The 27,609-nt window shown below is 36.2% G+C and overlaps 1 protein-coding gene and 1 long non-coding RNA gene across 5 annotated transcripts in view; one reads left to right on the top strand and one right to left on the bottom strand.

The window, feature by feature from the left end:
• Positions 1–9,868, top strand: part of LOC120858222 — a 182,691-nt gene extending 172,823 nt beyond the window's left edge. Inside the window, exon 2 of the long non-coding RNA XR_005719811.1 lies at positions 9,819–9,868. This is a non-coding gene — a long non-coding RNA (uncharacterized LOC120858222). The remainder of the gene's footprint in view (positions 1–9,818) is intronic.
• LARP4 (La ribonucleoprotein 4) overlaps positions 1–27,609 on the bottom strand; it is a 70,013-nt gene that overhangs the window by 9,035 nt on the left and 33,369 nt on the right. For 3 of the 4 annotated variants that reach the window (XM_040234053.1, XM_040234052.1, XM_040234054.1), the window contains 7 exons: positions 26,368–26,471; positions 19,915–20,025; positions 19,131–19,184; positions 8,410–8,622; positions 8,098–8,231; positions 3,744–3,953; positions 3,066–3,114 (listed from right to left, as the gene is read on the bottom strand). In XM_040234053.1, the coding sequence (XP_040089987.1) occupies positions 3,066–3,114; positions 3,744–3,953; positions 8,098–8,231; positions 8,410–8,622; positions 19,131–19,184; positions 19,915–20,025; positions 26,368–26,471 (875 nt within the window). Of the gene's footprint in view, positions 1–3,065; positions 3,115–3,739; positions 3,954–8,097; positions 8,232–8,409; positions 8,623–19,130; positions 19,185–19,914; positions 20,026–26,367; positions 26,472–27,609 lie in introns of those variants that run through there. The other variant, XM_040234055.1, reaches the window with a different exon arrangement.

Genomic DNA, 27,609 nt, shown 5'->3' with positions numbered 1-27,609 from the left:
GAACAGAACTCTTCCTCTATAAACTCTTGGATTCTCATCTCAGTTGAACTCTCTAGTAATATTTATCGGTCCAGTTTATCCTTAGTCAGCTTCTTCTCTTGGTTCCTTTGCAAACTTTGCCACTTTCCTTAAACCTAATCAATCTCCACTATTCTTCGCTTTCTAAATTTGCTACACCCTCTCCCGTAACAACAAACCCTACACTATCTAGATTTGCCAGCCTCTTTTCTCCTTCCATAGTCTCAAGAGAAAACAATATCCTTCCTTAAGAATCTTATCTTTCTTTCATCTATCCCACTCTAAATTCTCAGACAAACTTCTCACATATTATATTTTCTCCTCTACTCCCTCACCTCTGTATTTACCACATCACTGAAACTGCTGTGACAAGTCACCAATACCTTACACAATACAAAATCTGAGGTTTCCCCCACTGACCTCACTAGAGCAAACATTCTTTCCTATGGGAGCTCATTCTTCCTTTAGCTTCTAATACTTTCTCTTCATTCTCAGGTCTGACAAGCATGTGCTCCTCTTTCCCTGTCAACTTCTTTGGAAGGTCTTTGATTTCTGTATGATTACTACTCTTACTGCCTTTACAAACTCTCCCTGTGTGATATCCATTATCCATGGCTTCAACTACTACCTACGTGAAAACAACTCTAAAAACAATCATTTTCACTTTTTGGAAAATTTTTGGTTGTACAACTCTGAAAATTTATCAAAAATCACTAGGTTGTACACTTTTAAATATTTTCAGAGCAGATCTTTGCCCGAAACCCAGAAATCCACTTGCCTACTAGCCATCTCCACTTGGATTTCTCTTGGATACTTCAAACAAAATGAAATAATTCATTTTTCAACCCCAAAACTACCATGATCCTCAAGGTTCCATTCTTGTTGTTTTAAAAATCAGTTTACACAGAGTCCCCTGCATGTTCTTATCCATTCTTATAACTGTAATTACTGCCAGCAAGCCTATAAATTCTAAATTTCATGCTAAGGTCTCCTCACAGCACGATGGCACCCCCACCCTGCCTTTTCTACAGAAAAGCTTGTTTGCCTACTTTGCTTTCAATCCTCGATCCAGATGTTTTCAACACATCGAACTGACCTCAAACCTAACTCTCCTCTCAATTGATCAGGGCCTCTTGAAGATTCACATGGCCTGCTATAATGATATCTTAAAAAACCTGCCTTACAATCTCAAGGCTGACTATGGTATAGAAAGTCGTAAATGCTAACAACCACACTTTTTAAAGGGTTCAAAGTTTGCCCCAAGAACTATTCTTTGGGTTAAAATGCAATTATTTTTCCTTGAAAAGTTGGTCGCTTTTCACTGCTCAAACATGTGGTATCTGTATATTTTTAGGTATATTATGCAAACACTATATAGTACACTATTATATATGTATATTAATTTACTATATGCATGTAAAGCATTATATTCCACACATATATAAATGTAAATTCTAGTGTTTTCTTGAAACCTCCATGCTTTCCTACACTATTTTTTTTTGCATTTTTTTAAAAAAATTAATTTATTTATTTTTTGGAGGCTAATTACTTTACAATATCGTATTGGTTTCGCCATACATTGACATGAATCCGCCACGGGTGTACATGTGTTCCCCATCCTGAACCCCCCTCCCACCTCCCTCCCCATCCCATCCCTCTGAATCATCCCAGTGCACCAGCCCCAAGCATCCTGTATCATGCATCGAACCTGGACTGGCAATATGTTTCACATATAATAATATACATGTTTCAATGGCATTCTCCCAAATTATCCCACTCTCGCCCTTTCCCACAGAGTCCAAAAGACTATTCTATACATCTGTGTCTCTTTTGCTGTCTCGCATACAGGGTTACCATTACCATCTTTCTAAATTTCATATATATGCATTAGTACACTGTATTGGTGTTTTTCTTTCTGGCTTACTACACTCTGTATAATAGGCTCCAGTTTCATCCACCTCATTAGAATTGATTCAAATGTATTCTTTTTAATGGTTGAGTAATATTCCATTGTGTATATGCAGCACAGCTTTCTTATCCATTCGTCTGCCGATGGACATCTAGGTTGCTTTCATGTCCTAGCTATTATAAACAGTGCTGCAATGAACACTGGGGTACAAATGTCTCTTTCAATTCTGATTTCCTCGGTGTGTATGTCCAGCTTCTTACACTATTTTTATTCCTCAACTCCTTTTGACCAGTTAGGAGATGGCAAACGTTCACCATGAACAAACCTCAAAAAATAAAAATATGAATAATTTGAAGCTAGCTAAGTGAGGATTCAAAAACCTGCCTAGAACTATAAAAAAAAATTTTTTTTTAATCTTAAGTGAAAAATATAAAAATAGCAGTAGGTAGAGAATTGCCCCTAAGTAACAATTAATAAATAGTGTAATAATTTCCAACACCACCCAACAGAGCTTTAAAACCACATACTATATTAGATTTACAAAAAATCATATACTTTGTAAGGCTATGGACAAATAGGAACTTTCTTCACTGAGTGAAAATGGACACAAACCCTACAGAAAGCCATCACACAGTAACTTACTGAACTGTGACTCAGAAATCTTACCTCCAGGGATTCTCCTTCAGATACTATGGCATAGACAGGAAGTGATGACTATACGAGGTTATCACTGCACTGTTTGTAATAGCATGGTAAGATTAAAACACTGAAATTCCTTAAATCTCCATTAATAAAGCAATAATTAAACTTTACATGGAATATTTTCATGGATTTTATTTTAAACCATGTGAATAGGTTAGGCATTCATTTTTTTTTTTTTTTAAGTGAGCAATACAGGTCAAATCTCTAACTACATGTGTGCTTTGAGGGTGATGGGTGGTGGTGATGGTGGATATTTCAGGGTCAAAAACAGGCTATAATTATCTTTGCTGAATATTATAACCAATAAAACAAAATCAAGGAAAGACATACCGGAAGTCAATGTCATACTAAATCACACAAGGAAAACAAAGAAACAAACCAACCCTGAACATATGTAATTAAAAGTTAAAAAACAACAACAACAACAACAACTTACTGGGATCCTTTCATCTTCCCGACGTCTTCGACCTCTGAAGAGAGTTCTCCTTTTAACAATGATAAAAGGGGGTGAGGGGTCGGGGAGGAAGGAGAACTCATTAAGTTTCTTCAAATGTGTATGTTCTATCAAAGATGGGTGAATTTCTGTTTTAAGTATCTGTACTTCCTAAATCTCCTTTATTATTAAAAGATACATATTCTTCTGAAGGGATCCTAAGCTGATCTACAAAAAATGTCACCTACCACCACCACCACCACTAAGTAAACTGGTCCTATTTTCATTATCAGTGCTCCCTCCACATAAGGAGCATATTAGGATTCAGTTTTCTTGTTTAGGTAGGGTAGACAATATATAACCCAATTCCCACAGTTCACATGTTGCCAGAAATTAAAACTATGATGGCTTAAGATAGTACTCTTTCCTTAGTGAACTGTAAAGAACTTCAGAATAACTTTTATAAACCTCTGACTCAGAGTTATAGTCTTTATAGGGATTCTAAATTTCTTAATTATGAAAAACTAGTAACCCATATTATGTGAACAAAAAAATTTTTAGCATAACTATATACAAAAAATTAAATTTAAAAATCACTAGATCATGGACTTCTAATATTCATATTATGATTAAAGAATTATCATATACATTATTTCCATATTTATTACCATATTTCCTTACCTGCCCCTGCCATAGTCCCCATTCTGTTCCATCTGCAAAGTGGGAGTTTCTTTTGGAAGGTAGCTTTGTTCCTGATGCCCTGTTACTGCAGGATTATGTCGTTCAGTTGCAAAGTTCCTTGAACCAGATCTGGTCAATGGTCCATCCCCCAATGACACAGTGCCCTCTGTTGAATGTTCTGAACCACCTGACCTAAAATGAGGCTTCACACTGTAAGAAACATAAGGCCATATACACGAAAGAATAAATTAAGACAGAAAAATCCTTCCTCTTAATGGCAGAAATTCTTAATAGGCCAAGTTAAAACTGCCTTCTGCTGTATTCTGATTTTCCATAAACTAGGTTGGACACAGAAGCATTATATTATAAAAATGTAAACCCTTTAATGTCTCAGATGTATTATTTTTAAAAGGCAAAGAATTTTTTCATTAAAAAAGCTGTCTGGAGCGATCTGGGAATGATCCAAAGTTCTTCAAGATTAAGCTACTTCCACCTCAAAATTCAGGATATAACTAGGATTTCAGCTAACTTCTTTAGCACAAGATACAGTTTTGACATATCTAAATCAGCCAGACTAGAAGCTTATTGAATCTATGCCATACATTCTCAACAGGGCAATAAAACCCCCAAAGAGAGTAAGAATTGGAATAAATAGACATACAATAATCTCTTAGCATTAAATTATCATATGAGGGAATTGGAGGAAGAGTCTAAAAAGGCTCTTTAGGGGACTGAAAATATTATCCTCCAATTAAAAATAAAATTAGAAAAAAAAAATCCACCTTCCAATGCAGGGGACAGGGGTTCAATCCCTGGTTGAAAACTGAGATGCTATAAGCTATGGGAAAACTAAGCCTGCAAGCCATTACAACTATTTAGGCCACGTGCTCCAGGGCCTGTAGGCCACACGTGCCACAACTAGAGAAAGCTTGGGGCAGCAAGAAAGACCCAGTAGGGTCAAAATTAACCTAAATGAATAAAGTTTATTTTTTAAAAAGTGAGAATATTTCAAGTAAGCTCAAGTAACTGAGGATCTTGGCTCTACAGCAGATTAAAAAAGGAAGTCCTAGATTTCCATTTATCCCCTTCCCTGCAGTTTATACACTCCATTTTTTAGTCTATTTTCATAGTTATTCAGCTACCCTACTAACTCTTTAGAGAATATAACAAATGAAGGTATTACTACTAAAACAAACATAAATATCTAGGCTATAAATTTTAGCTAAGTCTCATACATGATACTTTTCCAGAAAATTACTTATATGATACAAAATAGATTCTGAATAGCAATGAAATTCAGTGTCAACTAACACAAACTAATTTTCAAAACATTTATATTATCCATCAGATCTGAAAATGACCTCAGGAGGTACATATGCTGTTTATGTATCTGTTCAGAAACTATCACCAAAATCTTCTCACTGTATCAATACACCCAATAAGACAAGTTTTAAAAGCCCCCAGATCTCATAATCTTTCCCTTCACAGAGAGGGACTTACAATCGAAGTCCAGGCAAAGGAAGAAAGGATGATGAAAGAAATGTGATAAAAGACGAGAAGGAATGTGACAGAAAGATAAAGTATTAAAGGAAGAAAATTGCCCAGATTTCTGAAAGTTAGTCCTATGATATCACTGGGCTGTTACAAGGTTAGTATTATAAACTGCTCCTTGACCAATGACTTAAATATATAAAAATAAAGGCTTGGCAGTAGTCACTTCTTAGAAGTAAGATGGAAATCAAGATTTGGGTTTGTAGTCAACAGGCTCTAGTTCATCTGCAACATCTACATTTTTATAGGGAAGTATCTGTGTATTATTTCTGTGACTAAAAATTAGTAACTATCTACGTTGGTCAAATATATGGATAAAACTATACACAAATAGACTTGAGTAACAAGGAAAATCACACTAAATCTGTATCTCCAAAACCACTGATACATCTCCTTGTAAGCAAAAATGACTTGACTGTCATTCTTGGCTTTCTTATTGCAAATTTACCTCTTCTGCCAAGAAAGCAAAGCAGATAAAAACATCAAATGACAATAAAGGAATACCATAAACCCACATAACGTATTTTTAAGGTCAACATCTGCAAACACTTTTTGTTGTTACTGAAAACTGTTTTTGGTCTATCATATAACCAAGATGTCTATTTCATTTAACTGCTTAAAGCAAAATGCACCCCTTCAAAGAAAAGTGAAATCAACAGATACATATTTCTGCAAAGTTACTATTTCTAATCATAAGAAATCTGTATCTCCTCACAAGGGAAGTATAAACTGTCATTTGTATTAATGGAATTATTTTCAAGAAAAAAAAAAACTTTACTAGCTATAGTAGAAGAAAAAGAAATATACTAATCTCAGGTTTGCTAATTAATAAAAAGCCATGTAACCCTAGTAAGAGAACTATCCCCCTCAACTTTCAGTTTCTTCATCTGTAAAATGAATTAATAAAACGACACTATAACAAAGGTCTTTCCAGACTTAAACATCACTGTCTCTATGTGTATATGGTAATTAATTTTTTATTAACAGGATGGAGGTTAGAGGACAGTGTGTGTTTTAAGGCTCACTGAACTTCTACACGTATGTCCTAGCAATTACCTGAATTTTGTTCTTATTACTGTATCAAACTAACAGTCATTTATAAGAGCACAAATAATCTTTTGTTTATAAAGAATCCTTCATTCTTACAATATGAAGAGTTCTCATTTGAAACTTCATAAAACCATTCACCCAGGGATCGAACCCAGGTCTCCTGCACTGTAGGACAGACACTTTACCGTCTGAGCCACGAGGGAAGTCCTTATGAATGTGTATATATAGTAAAAATTTCCAAACATTTAAAAGTGACCTTCAGGGAATGCTCTGGTGGTCTCAGTGGTTAGGACTTGACACTATCAGTGCTATGGGCCCAAGTTCAATACCTGATTGGGGAACTAAGATTCTACAAGCTTCCTAGTGCGAACAACAACAAAGATGTTCCAATGTTTAAACCAAATGTGTCAGTTAAAATTGAGTACAAAATCTGTGACTATTAGAGAGTGGTATATATGAATGCTTCTAGAATGTACTGAGAAGAGTATTTTTTTTTTAATATTGGAAGGCTTGTTTCTTCAGTGAAGCATGTTTCAGAAAAACCTTATAAAAAAGAATTAAGTTCCTAAAAGCTATTTTGGAAAAACATACCCCACATGTGGTCTCCTTGCCAAAAAGAACCAAGTAAGAGAATTCTCATTCTGGCAAGAAGAAAAAAATTACTGAACAGAAATAATTAAAAACAAAAAACAACATAGGAGGCTCACAAAATAAGGCAGAGAAATAATAGATGTGAACTACTAAATAAATCTAAACAACTAAATAAATCTGAGCCCCTTCTTCTTTGGTTACTTACACTCCAGAAAAAGTCATACTATATACCAAATTACTGAGATTACCAGTTGATAATCTCAACTGAGATTCTGGAGTTCTTAATAACTTATTCAGAATACTATGGTTTAAGTGTAGGCTTTGGAATCAAACTGCCTGGACTCAAATCTTGGCTCTGCAAGCTACTGGGTACATGCTTTTGGACATAATATATAACATTTTTATTTCTCAAATTTCTTCTTTTAAATCGACACAATACTGTATCTACAGGGTTATGAAAATTAACAGTGATATAACAAATCAAGGCCTTAAAACAGAACTTTAGACATGACTCAGTAAAGAACGGGCTTCCATGGTGGCTCAGACAATAAAGAATCCACCCAAAATGTAGAAGAGCTGGGTTCAATCACTGGGTTGGGAAGATCCCCTGGAGGAGGGCATGGCAACCCACTCCAGTATTCTTGCCTGGAGAATCCCCATGGACAGAGGAGCCCGACGGGCTACAGTCCTTGGGGTTGCAAGCAGTCAGACATGACTGAGTGGCTCAGCACAGCATAGTTTGTGGAAATCAAGCCAATCCTTAAAAATGATAAATAACTCACTCTCCCAGTATTTATTACTCAAATCAGTTAACATTTCTACCATCAAAAAACTCATTCTACAAAACATTATTTAACACATTAAATGGTACCTAGAAACCAGATTTTATATTGTTACCACAAAATCTTTTCTGTTCTCGTTATTATTTTTTTAAAAAAGGTCAATATATACTGGTGTAAAATCTCAGTCCCAAATTATTTTTATATGCATTATCAACTCTGAGGTAAAAGTGTGTTGATTAATTGTTAAGATACACTTTTTTTTCGGGGGGATGTGGGACCTTTTTATTATGTTAGAAAATAAGCATTGCTATTAATATACTGACTGTAAGAACTACCGGGAATTGTGTACAATAAATTCCAGCCATCATATTTTACCTTACCGATTTTTTTGGAATGGTCGACCCATATTTACAGCAGCAGCGGCAGCGGCAGCGGCGGCGGCGGCGGCGGCATTTGTTTTATAAGATCCTGGTGAATTAAAGCCATTCACAAAACTACCATTGGGAAAGGGAGCCTAAAAGAAAATTTTAATGTTTAAATTGATCTGGGGTATTAAATATACTTATCACCATTTAAAGCCTATAAAGTAACCACCATCAATACAAAACAAAATAAAACAAGAACTCTAACTCTGATTTCTTCAAATTTCAGCTTCAGTGAAAAACCATATATTCTCTAAGGATCTCACTTACCAGCGGTGTTTCAAAGTAAGGTGCGGGATTTGGAGACCAAGACTGAGGCACAATACTATAGACAGAGTACTGTTGGTGAGGATTATATACAGGCTGCATAAAGACCGGTGAGGCATACTGTGCTTGAGTTTGAATGGGCTGACTATACATACTAGAATCCATTAATCGATAACCATTCTTGGCAAAAAATGTATTGATGGCTTTTATCCTTGCCTAAAAGCAAGAAGAACACAAAGGATATATAATCACAAAGGATTAAGTGTATACTTTCACAAATATATTTAATTTTAAACATTTTACTTTTAAAAACTTTTACACAGAAAATACAATGAACATAGTAAAATCATAAAAGTCAAAATATTAAAAATAACAGCAACTTATCAAAACAAGGGGGAAAAAAGGCAAGTGGCTCTTATGTGGAAAGATGTTAGACCTTGCTCACAGAGAAATGCAATTAGAATGGAATTAATATTTCCCACTTATAAAATTGGCAAAAGCCTAAAAATCTAACAACATACTCTACTGAAAAAGCTGTGGCAAAACACATACTCTGATACACTGATGATGGGCGTTCAAAACACTACAACCCTTAAAAAGGGAAATAAAAGTAACCTGGTGACTCCAGAGCCTTTTGACAGAAAATGCGTAAGAGCCTGGAAGATTGTCCCATTAGAAAGCAAGGCACATTGAAAACTGCCCTAACAAAAGGACTCAAAGAGGCCACACTTCATCAGTAAGGACAATAAATACACCAAATATGTTTAAATATTCAAAAACCAAAAATAGCTGAACGGTTGTTTTTGAAGGTCATTTTGAAGGGGCTTCCCTGGTGGTGCAGACAGTAAAGAATCTGCCTGCAATGCAGGAGACTCGGGTTCAATTCCTGGGTTGGGAAGATTCTCTGGAGAAGGAAATGGCAACCCACTCTAGTATTCTTGCCTGGGAAATCCCATGGACAGAGGAGCCTGGCAGGCTACAGTCCATGGGGTTGCAAAAGAGTTTGACAGGACTTAGTGACTAAATAACAAGGGAACCAACACATTATTTTGAAAATTGGTAATAAAAGCTAGAACCAGGCATTTATCATACATCATATATATAACCTATTACTAAGGGTAATGAATATGAGGGAAAGTATTTTGTCTAACAAATGGAAAAAATATAGAACAGAAATAGCAACAGATAGCAACCCTTAATGAATTAATGTATCTAGCCAACGATCAGCAACAGCTAGTATAGGAGAGACACAATGACACTATGTGTTTTTGTTCTCTCCGCTGCTCCAAAATCAAGTCCAATTCTGATTAAGCCTCTAGATCTAGCTACCAATTTGCATGAAATAGAGAGGACAAAGACTGTGTTAAAACTATGCTTAAGAATATAACTAGCCAACTAAAAAGTGGGCTGAGAACTTGAATATACATTTCTTTAAACATATACAAATGGACAATAAGCACATGAAAAGACGCTCAACATCACTAATTCCTGAAGGAACATAAACTGAAACCACAAAGCAATACCACATCACATCCACTAACAAGAAACAGAAAACAGTGAAGTGCTGGAGAGGATACAGAGAAACTGGAACCCTGTGCACTGCTGGAAGGAGTATAAAGTGGTACAGCTACTGTGGAGAACAGTATGGAGGGCCCTCAAGAAGTTGAAAGTAGAATTACCATATGATCCAGCAATTCCACTTTTGGGTATATATACACAAGAACTCAAAGCAGAGTCTTGAAGAGGTATTTGTACACCCATGATTCATAACAGCATTACTCACACGAGCTAAAACATGGAAGTAAACCCAAGTGTCTATCAACAGATGAATGGATAAGCAAATTCTGTTATATAAATACACTGGAATATGTATTAACCTTAGAAAGGAGGAAAATTTTCAATATGCTACATGGATGGACCTTGAAGACACAATATTAACTGAAATAAGCCAATCACAAGGAGATATACTATATGATTTATTTATATGAGATAAGTAATCAAATATAGGCTGAGGTGGTTGTCAGGGGCTGGAGGAGGGGAAAATGAGGAGTTATTAACAGGCACAAAGTTTCAGTTTTACAAGAAGAAAAGAGTTATGAATGGATGGTAGTGATGGCTGTACAACAAAGACAATGTGTTTACTATTACTGAACTATTAAATGAAATGAGAAGAGTTAAGATGGTAAATTTTATATGTATTTTAACACTATATGTATATACACACACACACACAGCAAATTTCCCTAGTTACAGTGGTAAAGAAATCTGCCTGCTAAAGCAGAGTACACAGGTTGGATTCCTGGTCTGGGAAGATTCCACATGCCATGGAGCAATTAAAAGCCTGTGCGCCACAGCTTCTGAGCTGGCATGCAGTCAAATACTGAAGCCTGCAGGCCTAGAGCCTGCGCTCCGCAATAAGAGAAGCCACAGCAATCAGAAGCTCATGCACCACAATGAAAAGTAGCCCCCGCTCACTGCAGCTAGAGAAAGCCCACTTGCAGTAACAAAGACCCAGTGCAACCAAAAATAATAGATTAATTTTAAAAACAGAAAGTTTGAGTGTGTGTATATATATACACACACACACACACAAATAATAAATTTTAATTTATATTATTATGGACACAGCCTGCAGCTTGTGGGATATTAGTTCCCCAACCAGGGATTGAACCCGTGCCCCCTGCAATGGAAGCATAAAGTTCCAACCACTAAACCATCAAGGCATTTCCTACCTGAGGCTTTTTTGTTTGCTTTTTCGGTCATGCTGTATGGCATGTGGGACCTTAGTTCCCCAACCAGGGATCAAACTTGTACCCTCCAGTGGAAGCATAAAGTCGTAACCACTGGACCACCAAAATGCCATCACCACATTTTTCAAAGATAGAAAACAGATTTAAAAGGACAGTCCACTAAAAATGATGTAACCAAGGAACAAAGATGTGTAAGAACAAATAACTAGATAATCAAGTTGCAGTACAGGCATACTATACTTTTATTGCACTTTGCTTTATTATGCTTCCCAAATATTATGATTTTGTTTTTGTTTTGTACTATTTTTGCAAACAAAGGGTTTATGTCAGGCCTGCTTTGAGCAAGTCAATTGGTACAACTTTTCCATCAGCATTTGCTCACATTGTTAAGAGTTGATTCATAATATTATATTAGCTTCAAGTGTATAAAATCCAGTTTTTTTAAAATATTTATTTTCGGTTGCACTGGGTCTTCACTGCTACAAGTGGGCTTTCTCTAATTGTGGTTGAGTGTCTCTGCATGACATTTTGGTAATTCTTGCAGTATTTCTCATTTTGTCATTATTGTTAAACTTGTTATGGTGATCTGTGATCTTTGATGTTACTATTCTAATTGTTTTGGGATACCACAAACCACGCTACTATAAGGCGACAAACTTAACCAATAAATAGGTGTGTGTTCTGGCTACTCTACCAATGGAGTTTTCCTGTTCTCAGTCTCTCCCTGGATCACCCTATTCCCTGAGATACAACAATACTGAAACTAAGTCAGTTAATAATCCTAAAATAGCCTCAAAATATTCAAGTGAAAGGAAGAGTCACAGCTCTCTTACTTTAAACAAAAAACTAGAAATGGTTTTTAAATTATTTATTTGGTTGTTCCTGGTCTTACTTGTGGCATGCAAACTCTTAGTTGTGGCATGTGGAATCTAGTTTCCTGATCAGGGATAGAACCTGGGCCCCTGCGCTGGGAGCATGACGTCTTAGCCACTGCACCTCCAGGGAAGTCCCTAGGAACAAGTTTAGTGAGAAAGGCATGCTGAAAGCCAAGAAAGGCCGAAAGCTAGGCTTCTTGTGCCAAATAATTAAGTCAAGTTGTGCATACAAAGAAAGTTCTTGAAATAAAAGAGAACTACTCCAGTGAACACACAAATGATAAGAAAGCCAAACAGCCTGATTGCTGATGTGGAAAAGTTTCAGTGATCTGGATAGATGATCAAACCAGTCACAATATTCCCTCAAGCAAAAGCCAAATCCAGACGAAGACCCTAATTCTCTTCAAGTCTGTGAAAGCTAAGAGATGTGGAAGCTACAAAAGGAAAGTTTGAAGACAGCAGAGACTGGTTCATGAGGTTAATGAAAGAAGCTATCTCTATAACATCGAAGTGCGAGGTGAAGGATCAAGGGCTGATGTAGAAGCCGCACCAAGTTATCCAGAATATCTAGCTAAAATAAGTAATAAACTTTCAAATACCTTAGGACTTTCATAGCTAGAGAAGATAAGCCAACGCCTGGCTTCAAGATTCCAAAGCTTAGAAGGACAGGCTGACTCTCTTGGTAGGGGCTAGTGCAGTCAGTGACTAAACTTGAAGCCAATGCACATTAACCATTCCAAAAACCCTTTGACCCTTCAGAATTATGGTAAACCCACTATGGCGAAGAACTAAAGCACCTCTTGATGAAAGTGAAAACGTTGGCTTAAAACTCAACATTCAGAAAACTAAGATCATGGCATCCGATCCCATCACTTCCTGGCAAATAGACAGGCAAACAATGGAAACAGTGACAGATTTTATTTTTTTGGGCTCCAAAAATCACTGCAGATGGTGACTGCAGCCAGGAAATTAAAAGATGCTTATGCTGCTCCTTGGAAGAAAAGCTATGACCAACCTAGACAGCATATTTAAAAACAGAGACACATTTAAAAGCAGAGCTTGGGATTAACGTATACACATTTAAACATATATACAGATTAACATATACACCTTAGCCAAAAAGGCCTGTCTAGTCAAAGCTATGGTTTTTCCAGTAGTCATGTATGGATGTGAGAATTGGGACTATATAGAAAGCTGAGCACAGAAGAATTGATGCTTTTGAACTGTGGTGTTGGAGAAGACTCTTCAGAGTTCCTTGGACAGCAAGGAGATCCAACCAGTCCATCCTAAAGGAAATCAGTCCTGAATACTCATTGGAAGGACTGATGCTGAAGCTGAAACTCCAAAACTATGGCCACCTAATGCAAAGAAATGATTCATTTGAAAAGACCCTGATGCTGGGAAAGACTGGAGGTGGGAGGACAAGGGGATGACATAAGATGAGATGGCTGGATGGCATCACTGACGTGATGGACATGAGTTTGAAGAGGCTCCAGGAGTTGGTGATGGATATGGAAGCCTGGTGTGCTGCAGTCCATCAGGTCACAAAGAGGTGGACACGACTGAGTGACTGAACCAAACTATGCCTATGTTCTATCAATGAAACAACAAAGCTTAGAAGATAGCACAACTGTTAACAACATGGTTTACTAAATATTTTAGGCTTACTGCTGAGATCAACTGCTCAGTAAAAGATTCCTTCCAAAATATCACTACCCACTGACAATGCAACTGGTCACCCAAGAGCTCTAAGGAAGATATATGATGGAGTTTATGTTGTTTTCATGGCTGCTAACACAACATCCATTCTGTAGCCCATGGATCAAGGAGAAATTTTGGCTTTCAAGACTTAATTATATAAGTCTTACTAAACATTTCATAAGGTTATAGAGTAGTTGCCAGATATAATGATTTCTTTGAAGGAGACGGGCAAAATCAATTAAAAATGTTCTAGAAAGGATTCACCATTCTAGATGCCATTAAGATTATTCATCGAAAGAAGGCAAAATACCAACATGAACAGGAGTTTAGAATAAGTTAATTCCAACTTTCATGGATAACTGACCAGTTCAAGACTCAAGTTTACTGGAAGAAGTTAACTGTGGATGTGGTAGAAACAGCAAGAGAACTAGAATTAGAAATAGAGCTGAAGATGGAACTGGACTGCTCCAATTTCATGATAAAACTTGAACAAATAAGGAGCTGCTTCTTATGGATGAAGAAAGAAAGTGGTTTCTTGAGATGGAATCTACTTTTGATGAAGATGGTTCAAGACTGTTGAAACAATAAGAAAGGATTTAAATATTATATAAACTTAGTTGTTAAAGTGGTGGCAAAGCTTGAGAGGACTGACTCCAATTTTAAAAGTTCTAGAGACTTCCCTGTTGGTCCAGTGGTTAGGAATCCACCTGCCAGTTGCTGGGGACACAGGTTCAGTCTTCCGTCTGGGAAGATTCCACATGTGCAGGGCAACTAAGCCCATGTGCAACAACCACTGAGCCTGTGCTCTACAGCCTGCGTGCCCCAACTGCTGAAGCCAACACGCTAGATTCTGTGTTCTGAACAAGAGAAGCCACTGTAATGAGAAGACTAAGTACTGCAACTAGAGTAGTCCCCATTCACGACAGTGAAAGCCTACATGCAGCAACTAAGACCCAGTGCAGCCAAAAATAAAAATCAATAAATTTTAAAGAAATAAATAGAAAAGGCTAAATTATAAAAACCCTTGTTAGAAAACATAGGGTTAACATTTCATGATCTTGGATTTGGCAATGATTTTTGATGCATGGCACCAAAAGCACATTAAAAACTTTTGTGTCTCAAAGGACACTTCAAGAGAGTCAAAAGGTAAACTACAAAATGGGAAAAAATACTTGCAGATCATATATCTGACAAGAGGTTAATATTCAGAATATACAAAGATCTGGTACAAATCAACAACAAAAATAACCCAATATAAAACATGGTCAGGGACCTCCCTGGTGGTCTACTGGTTAAGAATCTGCCTTCCAATGCAGGAGATGCAGCTTCCATCCCTGAATGGAAAGCTAAGATCCCACACGCTGCCAGGCAACTAAGCCTGCACACCACAACTACTGAGCCCTCACACCACAGCTAGAGAGAAGTCCACGTAGTGCCACAAAGATCACACGTGCTGCAATCAAGACCCAAAAGTCATAAATCTAAAAATAGTTTTAAAAAATAAAATTAAAAATGGTCAAAGGACCTGAATACATATTTCTTCAAAAATGACATAAAAATGTCAAAGAAGTCCATGAAAAGATGCCCAATATCTTGTGTCACTAGGAAAATGAAACCCAAAACCATAGTAAGATTCCACTTTTACCCATTGGCTTTATCAAAAAAGCAAAAATAAGTGTTGGCAAGGATGTAGAAAAATTTGAATCCTCCTCTATTGCTGGTGGAAATGTAAAAGGATACAATTTCTTTGGAAAACACTTATGCCCTCCTCAATATGTTAAACATATAATTATCATGTTACCCAGTAAGTCCCAGTACATATGGGAACTCAAACAGATAGTTGTGCAGCACTGTCTACAATAATCCAAAGATGGAAGCAACCCAAGCATCTTTCAATAGATAATGGATACAAGAAATGTGATATTTATACAGCAGAATATTATTCATCAAATAAAAAGTAATGAAGTTCTATACCTATGGCTGATTCATGTTGCTGTATGGCAGAAACCAACAGAGTATTGTAAAGCAATTATCCTTCAACAAAAATTTTTTGAAAAAAAATCTTAAAGAGAAATGGATTATAAAACACGAAAAAAAGTAATGAAGTTCTGATATATGCTCCATATAGAGGAAGCCTGAAAACATTATCCTAAGTGAAATAAGCCAGACACAAAAGAACAAATATCACATAATTCCATTTGTATGTGTCATCTAAACTAGGTAAACTCAGAAATACAGAGACTAGAAGGGAAGTTACCAGCAGCTGGGAAGAATGGGAAGTTATTGTTTCATGGGTACAGCATTTTCATTTGGGAGGCTGGGATGTTTGGGAACTTTGTTTCAGAGTTTTCGTTCTGAAAAATAGCAGTAGCGATTGTACAGCGATGTGAATGTACTAAATGCCACTGAGGTGTACACTTAAAAATGGCAAATTGCATGTATGCATATTTTACCACAATAATTTAAAAAAATTTAAAGAAAGCATACATTACAAATTATCTGTAAACAGAGCAACAACTTAATGTTTTTCCATGGAGATAAATGATTAAATCATGATACACGCAAACAATATTGTATATATAACAGAAACAATGGTGAATGAAAAGATCCTGAAGATCTACTATGAGAAAACAACAGAAGTGTATACACTGTACATTTCTATTCCCATAAAGATAGACACAAAAAAGATTTCTAAATGCATGCAGAAAAAATTACTCTCTCATATTACCTATAGGGAAAATGACTGGAGGAATCTGAGAGGGAGATTTAATTAATTTACTATGAGTCACTTGACCTTCTTACCACATACAGGTATTACCTTTCACAGTTAAAAATTCTGAAACAGTAAATATACAACAGAAATATACATAGAAGTAAACATACATACTATATACATATATTCTATAATATATACAATTTATATGAAATCCAAATAAAAAATATTCTGTCATAAAAATGCAATTAAAACAGGAAGTACTGCCTCTTAATGAAATTATCCATAGCACAGGAGGGTAAGCGTTGTTCACTGAATCCCTTTGTCCTCCAAGATTACTGCTTTTGAACCAGAGAACTTCAGAAATGAAAAGCATGCGCACTTCAAAGAAACAAACCAAAACCTTAGGGGTAAATGACATGCCCAGATCAAAGGATGGATGGCTGAAAATAGCATCAAGGCCTGGAACATACAACTTCTTGCTCCTGCATGTGTCTTTCTGGGTGTAAGATCATCTGGTTTTAATGAATGATATAAAAATTAATGTGAATCTCCACAAGAAAACTGCTTTGTTGTTGTTCCGTCACTCAGTCATGTCTGACTCTTTGCAACCCCATGGACTATGTGATGGATAATCAAAAGAACTATAGATGAAAACCAAAATGGCAGAAAAAGAAGAAAACTATAGTGAAAGAAAGGAAGGAATGAAGGGACAAATCTACCACTAAACCTGACATCTCAGCAAAATCAATAAGCTATAAGATACAGGAGGTATACAGAATAATCAAAATAGTGATTATTTATTGGTAAGATCTATCAAGCAAGTAATCCAAAAGGCCCGACAAACTACTAGATCTAAGGAGTTCAGCAAGGCTGCTACAAATGAAAACTTTTTTGGAAAAAAATCACTAAGTTACCAAGGAGAGGGAAAAAAGCAGTAAAAATTACTTTAAGGAAATAAGAAATACAACAGACTTGAATAGAGAAAATATATCATAATAAAGTTACCACAATAATGAATAATTCAGGGTAAAACTGCCAAATGTCCCCAATTTAATCAAATAATTAAATATAATCCCATTAATTCCAATAAGGTTTTTGCTGGTTGTTTGTTACTATTAGACAAACATTCTAAAATTCATATGGAAAAGTAATACTCAAGATAATTCTAAAAAAGCACAAGAAGGAAGACTTTGTACAAGGAGAAAAGGATATTAGAAATCTATGGTAATTAAAACAACTAGAGATATATAGGATAGATACAACATTACACACAACTTGTGGAAGGATAGAGCACTTAATAAGTGCTAACACAACTGCCTTTCTATAAATGAAGGGAAAATGAAATTAGACCCCTGTCTTATACTATATATGAAGTTAATTCCAGATGTATCAAAGACCTAAATCTGACATATAAAACTTTGAAGTTGTTAGAAGACCTCTGGGAATATCCTAATAGCCTCAAGCAGGGAAAGGAAATAAGGAGAAGAGTATTACAGGTAGAGGAACTAGAATGATAACTGGCAGATACCTTCATTCGTAATATGAAAATACCATCACGGAAAGTAATAATACAGTAGTAGTGAGATTTAAATATGTCATGTTCTTAGAACAGTAAGTGAGATGCAACCTCTTAATAAGTGTAAGCTTCTCTCACTCTGGTTCTTTCACTTACTAGTTATGTGGAACTGGGTATGTGACTCTCGTGCCTCACTTTCTTTACCAGTAAAAAGGAGAGTACCCACCTTACTAGGTTCTTGTAAAAATTAAATGAGACTATACACACATCATGCTTAGAATAGACACTGATATACAGTTAAGAACTCAGTAACAGTAAGAACAACACACCACATTTACAAACAATAATTATATATTGCCCAGGGAATGTGAAGCTTGTCAAAGTAAGTGCATGTTTAGGATTCTATCTTAGATGGTCAAGTGAAGTGAAGTCGCTTAGTCCAACTCTTTGCGACCCCGTGGACTACCTGCCAGGCTCCTCTGTCCATGGGATTTTCCAGGCAAGAATACTGGAGTGGGTTGCCATTTCCTTCTCCAGTGGATCTTCCCAACCTAGGGATTGAACCCAGGTCTCCCGCATTGTAAGCAGATGCTTTTACCATCTGAGCCACCAGGGAAGGTTTGGTAATAATGTGGAGGATGGGCTTTAAGGAGGGGAAAGCTGAAGGCACCATAGTTAAAAGGCTATTCTAATCTCTCAAAAGCATAAACAATAGCAATAATGACTGAAAGAAGTTTTGAAGTGGATTTTCAAGTGAACAGATTAGACATGTAAACAGTGAGCCAAGTATCATCAATGACAATTTCCAGGTCTCTCAAATAGCTGAGTATTAGCATAGATGCAGTTAACTGAAATGAGATTGGAAATGGGGAATGTTTCCCACCTTCGTTGTTAAAAACTCATTCCTGCTCCTGACTTTTGAGATCTGCAATTATCTTACACATTGTCAATCAGCATCTAACTAAAACTCCATGCTGTCTGAAGTTATACTTTCAGAAGTTATTGCTGAAGTTATTAGTTATCAACTAATTTTCTGAAATAGCATTTCATGAGTCAGAAATTTCTTTAAACTCATTATGTGATTTATAAAATGTTATTCATCTTTGTTAACAGACAACAAAAACTTTCTTGTCTGAAACTAGACTACTTAAAAAAATGTTTCTTACCATGATTGGCTTGCCCTGAAATGTCTTAACTTCTTCTCTTAAGTATTTAAAAGCCTGTTACAAAGCAGAAAGGAACTTTCATTAGCATTCAAATATTTCATTAAAGCAATCATTATTCTATTGAGAGGTTTAATATTACCAACTATCTCTAAACTATAAAAAATTCTGAAGGTGACCCCATTACGCAGATGATAAGAAATGAAAAAGCAGAAATGTAAGACCTCGGCTACAGTTAACATTTATTATGTAATGACTACTATGGATCACTACAGATAAAATGCACAAAATTCAGAAAAGACCCAAAATATCACTACATATCAATTTTAAAATAGGTTCAGAGAGCCTTCTAAGATGAAGAATTAAGACAAATCTGTGAGTGACTTAAAAATGTTATTATATAAATTTTTGTTTCAAAGTAATTTTACTTATCTTTATATAAAACATGGTAGCAATTAAGAGTTAATATCATTATGTCAAAATTCCAAGAATCAGAAGTTATATATATTGCGGCCTACTATGTAACAGAAATACTAACTACTGAGTACATGTTAATTTGAAAACTGTGTGCTAATTTTTTATTGATAGGAAATGGTTCTTATGATGAAACAAAACTTTAGGAAGATCATCAAAAAGGAAATCAATGAGAAAGCAAAACCAAAAAAGTGAACAAAGTTCTCCAAAGTCTTGATAAACATTACTGTAAGCACATATTTTTCTCAATTAAAATACACACTATCTCTTTTTCCACCAGCAGTTCAAATCAAAAGAAAAGCTTTCTTCTCACCTGTTGTGCATCTGTGTCTGACTGGAAAGTGATATACCAGTTGCTATTGTGCGCAAACTCACAGCTTATCACCTTGGGGCAGTTTTCATTTTTAAACAAAGCTTTTACTTCCTAAAAATGAAAAACTTCAGTTAGCCCTAAAAATATATCAGTAACAGGCAGTTTTTCCTCTTCATGTCTTTTGGTCCTTTCTATTTCTTTACTTAGTAACTGTTTATATCTTCTGCACATTTTTCTGTTGAGTAGGATTATGCTCTTAAGAATATGCACGGTCGTAGTGTAAACTGTGTGGGTGATTTAGGGAAGGAAACTTATTTTATAATCAGCAAAACTGAAAAATTATTTACATCCTAATGGCAAGCTAAATCTTCCTTAAAGAAAAATCTCTGAAGTCCTATCATTATCTAATAAAATGGGAGAGGGGAGGGAGGGGTGGGAGGAAGGGGAAAGTCCTAGATTAGCATTTTCTAGGTGCTAATTATTTTCATGCATTTCTCCAGGCAAGTTTGGCCTTGGAGCCCAAAATGAAGCAGGGCAAGGCAAACAAAGAGTTTTGTCAAGAGAACGAGCTGGTCATAGCAAACACCCTTTCCCAACAACCTAAGAGACAACTACACATGAACATTACCAAATGGTCAGTATCAAAATCAGACTGATTATATTCTTTGCAGCCAAAGATAGAGCAAATGTATACAGTCAGCAAAAACAAGACCTGGACCTGACTGACTCAGATCATCAGCTCCCTATTGCAAAAATCAGGCTTAAATTTTGAAAAGTACAGAAAACCACTAGGCCATTCAGGTAGGACATAAATCAAATACTTTATGATCATACAGTAGAAGTGACAAATGGTTTCAAGGGATTAGATCTGGGAGACAAGAATGCCTGAAGAAATATGGACAGAGGTTTGTACACTGTACAGGAGGCAGTAACCAAAACCAGCCCCAAGAAAAAGAAATACAAGAAAGCAAAATGGCTGTCTGAGGAGGCTTTATACATAGATGAGGGAAGTTCAGTTTAGTTCAGTCGCTCAGTAATATCCAACTCTTTGCAACACCATGGACTACAGTGTGCCAGGCCTCCCTGTCCATCACCAACTCCTGGAGTTTACTCAAACTCATGTCCATTGAGTCAGTGATGCCATCCAACCATCTCATCCTCTGTCATCTCCTTCTTCTCCCACCCTCAATCCTTCCCAGCATCAGGGTCTTTTCAAATGAGTCAGTTCTTTGCAGCAGGTGGCCAAAGTATTAGAGTTTCAGCTTCAGCGTCAGTCCTTCCAATGAATATTCAAGACTGATTTCCTTTAGATGGACTGGTTGGATCTCCGTGCTGTCCAAGGGACTCTCAAGAGTCTTGTCCAACACCACAGTTCGAAAGCATCAATTCTTCTGTGCTCAGCTTTGTTTATAATTCCAACTCTCACATCCATACATGACTACTGGAAAAACCATAGCTTTGACTAGACAGGCCTTTGTTGGCAAAGTAATGTCTCTGCTTTTTAATATGCTGTCTAGGTTGGTCATAACTTTTCTTCCAAGGAGTAAACATCTTTTAATTTCATGGCTGAAGTCACCATCTGCAGTGATTTTGGAGCCCAAGAATAGAAGCAAAAATCAAGAGAGAAAGGGAAACTTACCCAACTGAACAGTTTCAGAGAATAGAAAGGAGAGATAAGAAGGCCTTAAGTTAACAGTGCAAAGAAGTAGAGGAAAATAATAGAATGGGAAAGACTAGAGGTCTCTTCAAGAAAACTGGAGATATAAAAGAACATTTCATGAAAGGATGGGCACGATAAAGGACAGAAATGGTAAGGATCTAACAGAAGTCAGAGAGATTAAGAAGAGGTGACAAGAATACACAGAACTATACAACAAAGGTCTTAATGAAGATAATAACCACAATGGTCTGGTCACTCACCTAGAGTCCGATATCCTGGGATGTGAAGTCAAGTGGGCCTTAGGAAGCATTACTACAAATAAGGCTAGTGAAGGTGCTGGAATTCAAGCTGAGCTATTTCAAATCCTAAAAGATGCTGCTGCTAAAGTGCTGCACTCCATAAGTCAACAAATTTGGAAAACTCAGTGCTGGCTACAGGACTGGAAAAGGTCAGTTTTCATTCCAACCTCAAAGAAGGTCAGTGTCAAAGTATGTACAAACTACCATACAATTGTGCTCATTTCGCATGCTAGTAAGGTTATACTCAAAATCCTTTAACCTAGGCTTTAGCATATATGAACTGAGAACTTCCAGATGTACAAGCTGGACTTAGAAAAGGAAGAGGAACCCCATCAAACTGACAACATACACTGGATCATACAGAAAGCAAGGGAATTCCAGAAAAACATCTACTTTTGCTTCATTGACTACGCTAAAGCCTTTGAATAGAAATTGCCAGGAGAATTATAAACAACCTCAGATATGCAGATGATACCACTCTACTGGAAGAAAGTAAAGAGGAACTAAAGATCCTGTTGATAAAGGTGAAAGAGGAGAGTGAAAAAGCTGGCTTAAAATTCAACATTCGAAAAATGAAGATAATGGCATCCAGTCCCACCACTTCATGGCAAACAGATGGAGAAAAAGTGGAAGAAGTGACAGATTTTATTAGACTGACACCCAATGATTTCTAACTTCAAAAACCTATCAATACTCTTCAGATATTTCCCATTCCTTCAAATAGTATAATGAACTTAGTTAAATCTTAATATAATCTATTATTTTTTATCCTTTTATCATTCTTTACAAAGAATAATATTCATAGATTTACTTTCCCAAGTATAAGATGTCTGGATATAAACGAATCAAAATTTATTCTACCTGACAGCAGTCTTTCAGGTCACCATCCAAATCTCCTCAATTTAATTTGAATTTTAGAGACCACTGCCAAGATCAACCCTCTCTGGCTAATTTAGTCATCTGTACTTCCTTTACTTTTTTTTTAAAATGAATAGTGTGTTGCTTTCTTTCTTTTATCTGCTGTTTTTCATCTGTATAAGCACTCTATGTATGCAGGATGAGTTGTAATAACTACAGAAATAATAACAATGGCTAATGTACCAAGTATTGCTCAAAGCTCTTTATATAATAACTCAATTCTCACAATTTCATTCGTTACTACTATCCCATTTGGAACTCTGAATGCAGGGTTTCAAAGAATAGCAAAGAGAGATAAGAAAGCCTTCCTAAGTGAACAATGAAAAGAAGTAGAGGAAAACAATAGAATAGGGAAGACTAGAGATCTCTTAAAGAAAATCAGAGATACCAAGGGAACATTTCCTACAAAGATGGGCACAATAAAGGACAGAAATGGTATGGACTTAATAAAAGCAGAAGATATTAAGAGGTGGCAAGAATATACAGAACTATACAAAAAAGATCTTAATGACCCAGATAACCCTGATGATGTGATCACTCACCTAGAACCAGACATCCTGGAGTGTGAAGTATGAGCCTTAGGAAGCATCACTATGAATAAAGCTAGTGGAGGTGATGGAATTCCAGTTGAACTATTTCAAATCCTAAAAGATGCTGCCAAAGTGCTGCACTCAATATCCCAGCAAATTTGAAAACTCAGCAATGACCACATGACTGCAAGAGGTCACTTTCCATTCCAATCCCAAAGAACGGCAATGCCAAAAAATGTTCAAACCACTGCATAACTGCACTCATTTTACATGCTAGAAAGGAATGCTCAAAATCCTTCAAGCTAGGCTTCAACAATATGTGAACTGAGAAAATTCCAGATATAAGAGTTGGATTTAGAAAAGGCAAAGAAACCAGAAATCAAATTGCCAACATTCACTGGATCATAGAAAAAGAAAGAGAATTCAAGAAAAACATCTACTTCTGCTTCAATGACTACACTAAAGCCTTTGACTGTGTGGATCACAATAAACTGCAAAATTCTTATAGAGGTGGGAATTCCAGACCACCTTACCTGCCTTTTGAGAAACCTGTCTGCAGGATAAGAAGCAACAGTTAGAACTGGACATGGAACAATGGATTGGTTCAAAATTGGAAAAGGAGTACATCAAGGCTATATAATGTCACCCTGACTATTTAACTTATATGCAGAGTACATTATGCAAAACGTCTGGCTGGATGAAGCACAAGCTGAATCAAGATGGCCAGAAGAAATATCAACAACTTCAGATATGCAGATGGCATCACCCTCATGGAAGAAAGTGAAGAGGAACTAAAGAGCCTCCTGATGAAGATGAAAGAAGAGAGAGCAAAAGCTGGCTTAAAATTCAACATTCAAAAGACGAAGATCAAAGCATCTGGTTCCATCACTTCATGGCAAATAGATGGAGAAACAATGGAAACAGTGACAGATTTTATTTTTGCGGGCTCCAAAATTACTGTGGATGGTTATTGCAGCCATGAAATTAAAAGGCATTTGCTCCTTGGAAGAAAAACTGTGACAAACCTAGACAACATATTAAAAAGCAGAGGCATTACTTTGCCAACAAAGGTCCATACAGTCAAAGCTATTGTTTTCCAGTAGTCATGTACGGACCATAAAGAAAGCTGAGCACCAAAGAATTGATGTTTTTGAACTGTGGTCTTGGAGAAGACTCTTGAGAGTCCCTTAGAATGCAAGATCAAACCAGTCAATCCTAAGGGAAATCAGTCCTGAATATTCATTGGCAGGACTGATGCTGAAGCTGAAGTTTCAATACTGTGGCCAGCTGATGCAAAGAGCCGACTCATTGGAAAAGACTCTGATGCTGGGAAAGACTGATACCAGGAGGAGAAGGGGACGACAGAGGACAAGATGGTTGATGGCATCACAAACTCAAAGGACATGAATCTGAGCAAGCTCTGGGAGATGGTGAAGGACAGGGAAGCCTGGCATGCTGCTTGCTGTCAATGGGGTAGCAAAGAGTCAGCCACAACTGAGCAACTAAACAACAACAACAAATTATCCCATTTGGGCTTCCCAGGTGGCACTAGAGGTAAAGAATGTGCCTGCCAATGCAGGAGACAGAAGATCCCCTCAAGAAGGGAATGGCTACCCACTCCAGCATTGTTTCCTGTAGAATCCCATGGACAGAGGAGCCTGGCAGGCTACCATCCATAGAGTGGCAAAGAGCTGGACAGGACCAAAGTGACACAGCACCCATGCATTATTCCATTTAATAGATGAGAAAACTGTGGCAAACACAAAAAGAGATTAAGTAACTTATCCCAGGTCACAGAGCTAGTAAATAAAAATGCTAGAATCCAAATCCAGGCAGTTTCTGGCTCATACACTTGAAATTTTTTCCTAATATTGCAAATATTCTTCCTTTCTGCAATTTTCCATTCAATTTGTTACTTCTGACACATAATTAATAATTTAAAATCCAAGATCTATCTAGTGACAGGTTCTTTTCTAATTTCTCTCATTGTTTCTAAGTTTAGGAAATCATCCTTTTGGAAATTTAATACTGAATGACTCTAGGCAAAAAGATTAACTACTTACATGTCAAACAGGTGACAAGGGTCTAAAAATTCTTTTTTGAATGGTTAATCAATTACCATATCAGTTACTGATTAACCCTCCTTATCTCTAATTTATCCTTAACATGACAACTCAGTGTGAAGCTTCATGGCTTAAACAACATGGGTTTTGGAAACAGGAAGATTAAGTTTGAATCCAGACTCTGTAACTTAAAACAGTCCATGTGTTATCTAACCATTCTAAGGCTCAGTTACTTTATTTGTAAATCAAAACAAAAAACCTTAGGCTTTAAATAACTATAGTACATGAGAGTTGGTAAAATCTGATTATTAAATAAATATTATACTATGTTGTTACATAAAAGGATCTATTTCTAGATTTTTCAAAATAGAACACCTATTGAATGCTTTTAAAATTTTGTTTATTTCGGTTTTTATTTAAATTAATTTCATTTCGCCGAGCTACATGGCTTGTGGGACCTCAGTTCCCTAACTAGAGACTGAACCCAGGTCACGGCAATGAAAGCTCTGAATCCTAATCACAAGGCCACCAGGTAACTCCCCATTTCTGGATTTATTGTCTCATTAAAATATTATTTTACCCTTCTACCTGTACCATACTATCTTCATGATTTGACTGCAGCTTTATTATTTTGCTAACCAGTCCTAAATCATTAATCCTTACTCAAATTTTTCATTCCTAAAGTAATCTTTTCAGTTTAATCATCAAGCTCCAAAAGAGCCTATTTATATTTTAACTGGCATTTAATTAAATTAATAGAGAATGAGTATCACTGCAATAGTCAAATTTAGCCTTCTAAGAACACAGAATTCTATCATTTTCCTCCCTGTGTGCCATTCTTTCAGTATTTCAGAATTTACAAAGCAAGTCAGTATTCACCCTATTCACAGTAACTGACATGACAGCAGTGACAAGCCTTGCCTCTTTACCTCCTCCAATTTAAACAGGAAAGAATATTTAGTTCAAACAATCTAATGATTTACCTCTATTGGTGTTGTTTCAGGAATCTCTCTAAGAATCACAATACAACGCTTATGACTTGGTCTCACTTTCTCACCCTTCTCATCAACTTGCACCATGGGAGAAGCTGAAATTAAAAAAAATTTTCATTCAAAAGTGAAAAATAATGATATTATAATTCCATTAAAAAACTATTCATTTCAATTGCCAACTAAATGAATCAGCAGAGGCTAACATCTTAAAAAAAATTAAGTGGTACATTCAAAGATTACAGTTACGATAAAATAACTTGAGATTGATATGCAAAGAACACCGTCCAATGTTAATCACTGAATAAATATTCAGAGTACTTGCTCTGTCACTTGGCACAGAGTTGGAGTTGAAAAGAAGCCTTCATAGAGTATTTGGTACTTATTTCTCATAAGGTATTTCCCTATATACAATTACTGAATTCAAGTAAAGTCAAAGTATCTACGGTAGCCAAACACTACTCTGGTAAGTGTAACAAGCTTTGACATGTGAAGAAATTCTTCTTCAAGTCTGAGAAGCACTTAAACCAAGAATTATATGGAAATCATTACAAACTTTCTGTGATTTTCACATATTTACTCTTACTACTACAGAGACCCAGAAGCCATCTTTTAGATGCTGCTTTTGAGTAATACTGAATGAAGGTAGTACGACAAGCCAAAACTTTTATTTCTAATACCTTCAAAGGATAATATTCCACATCTCTCTGCACAAGCAAGTAGAGAGAATAAAAGCAGTTGTTAAGGAAGGCTTGTTTATAAATCCTAGGTTTCAGCCCTTGGAGGTAGGAGATTCTGTCTCTTGGCCAATTCTTTAAATGTTGACAAGACTGGGTCATTTTAAAAAATTATCTTTCCAAGTGATCAGAGATTTAATAAATATCTTTATTCCTCTGAGAATGGAAATCCCTACTCCTATGTAAAACTATTACTGGATTTTCTGTGTTTAACTTTTAATCATCTCAAACAAATTTCATATAAAAGTGAAGATCTGTCTTTACTCAAGTAGTTAACAAAACCCATAAAAGAGAGGTTACCAAGAAATGCTGATGTAAGACACAATTACCACCAAAAATTCTTAAACCTCAATCTAAAAATATAAACTCTTTACCAAACTTTAGAGCAGCGTTTGTTAAACTGGAGGTCGCAACTCTAACAGGTTGTGAAAACAAATTCAGAATAAAAGAAATGAACTCATTTCAAGCATTCAGTACTAAATAACATACTTAACATTTC

This window comes from Oryx dammah, unplaced genomic scaffold (assembly GCF_014754425.2).
Source record: "Oryx dammah isolate SB20612 unplaced genomic scaffold, SCBI_Odam_1.1 HiC_scaffold_29, whole genome shotgun sequence".
NCBI classification, from domain to species: Eukaryota; Metazoa; Chordata; class Mammalia; order Artiodactyla; family Bovidae; genus Oryx; species Oryx dammah.
Note: the sequence above shows the minus strand (reverse complement) of the source record. Positions and strands in the feature narration are given on the sequence as shown.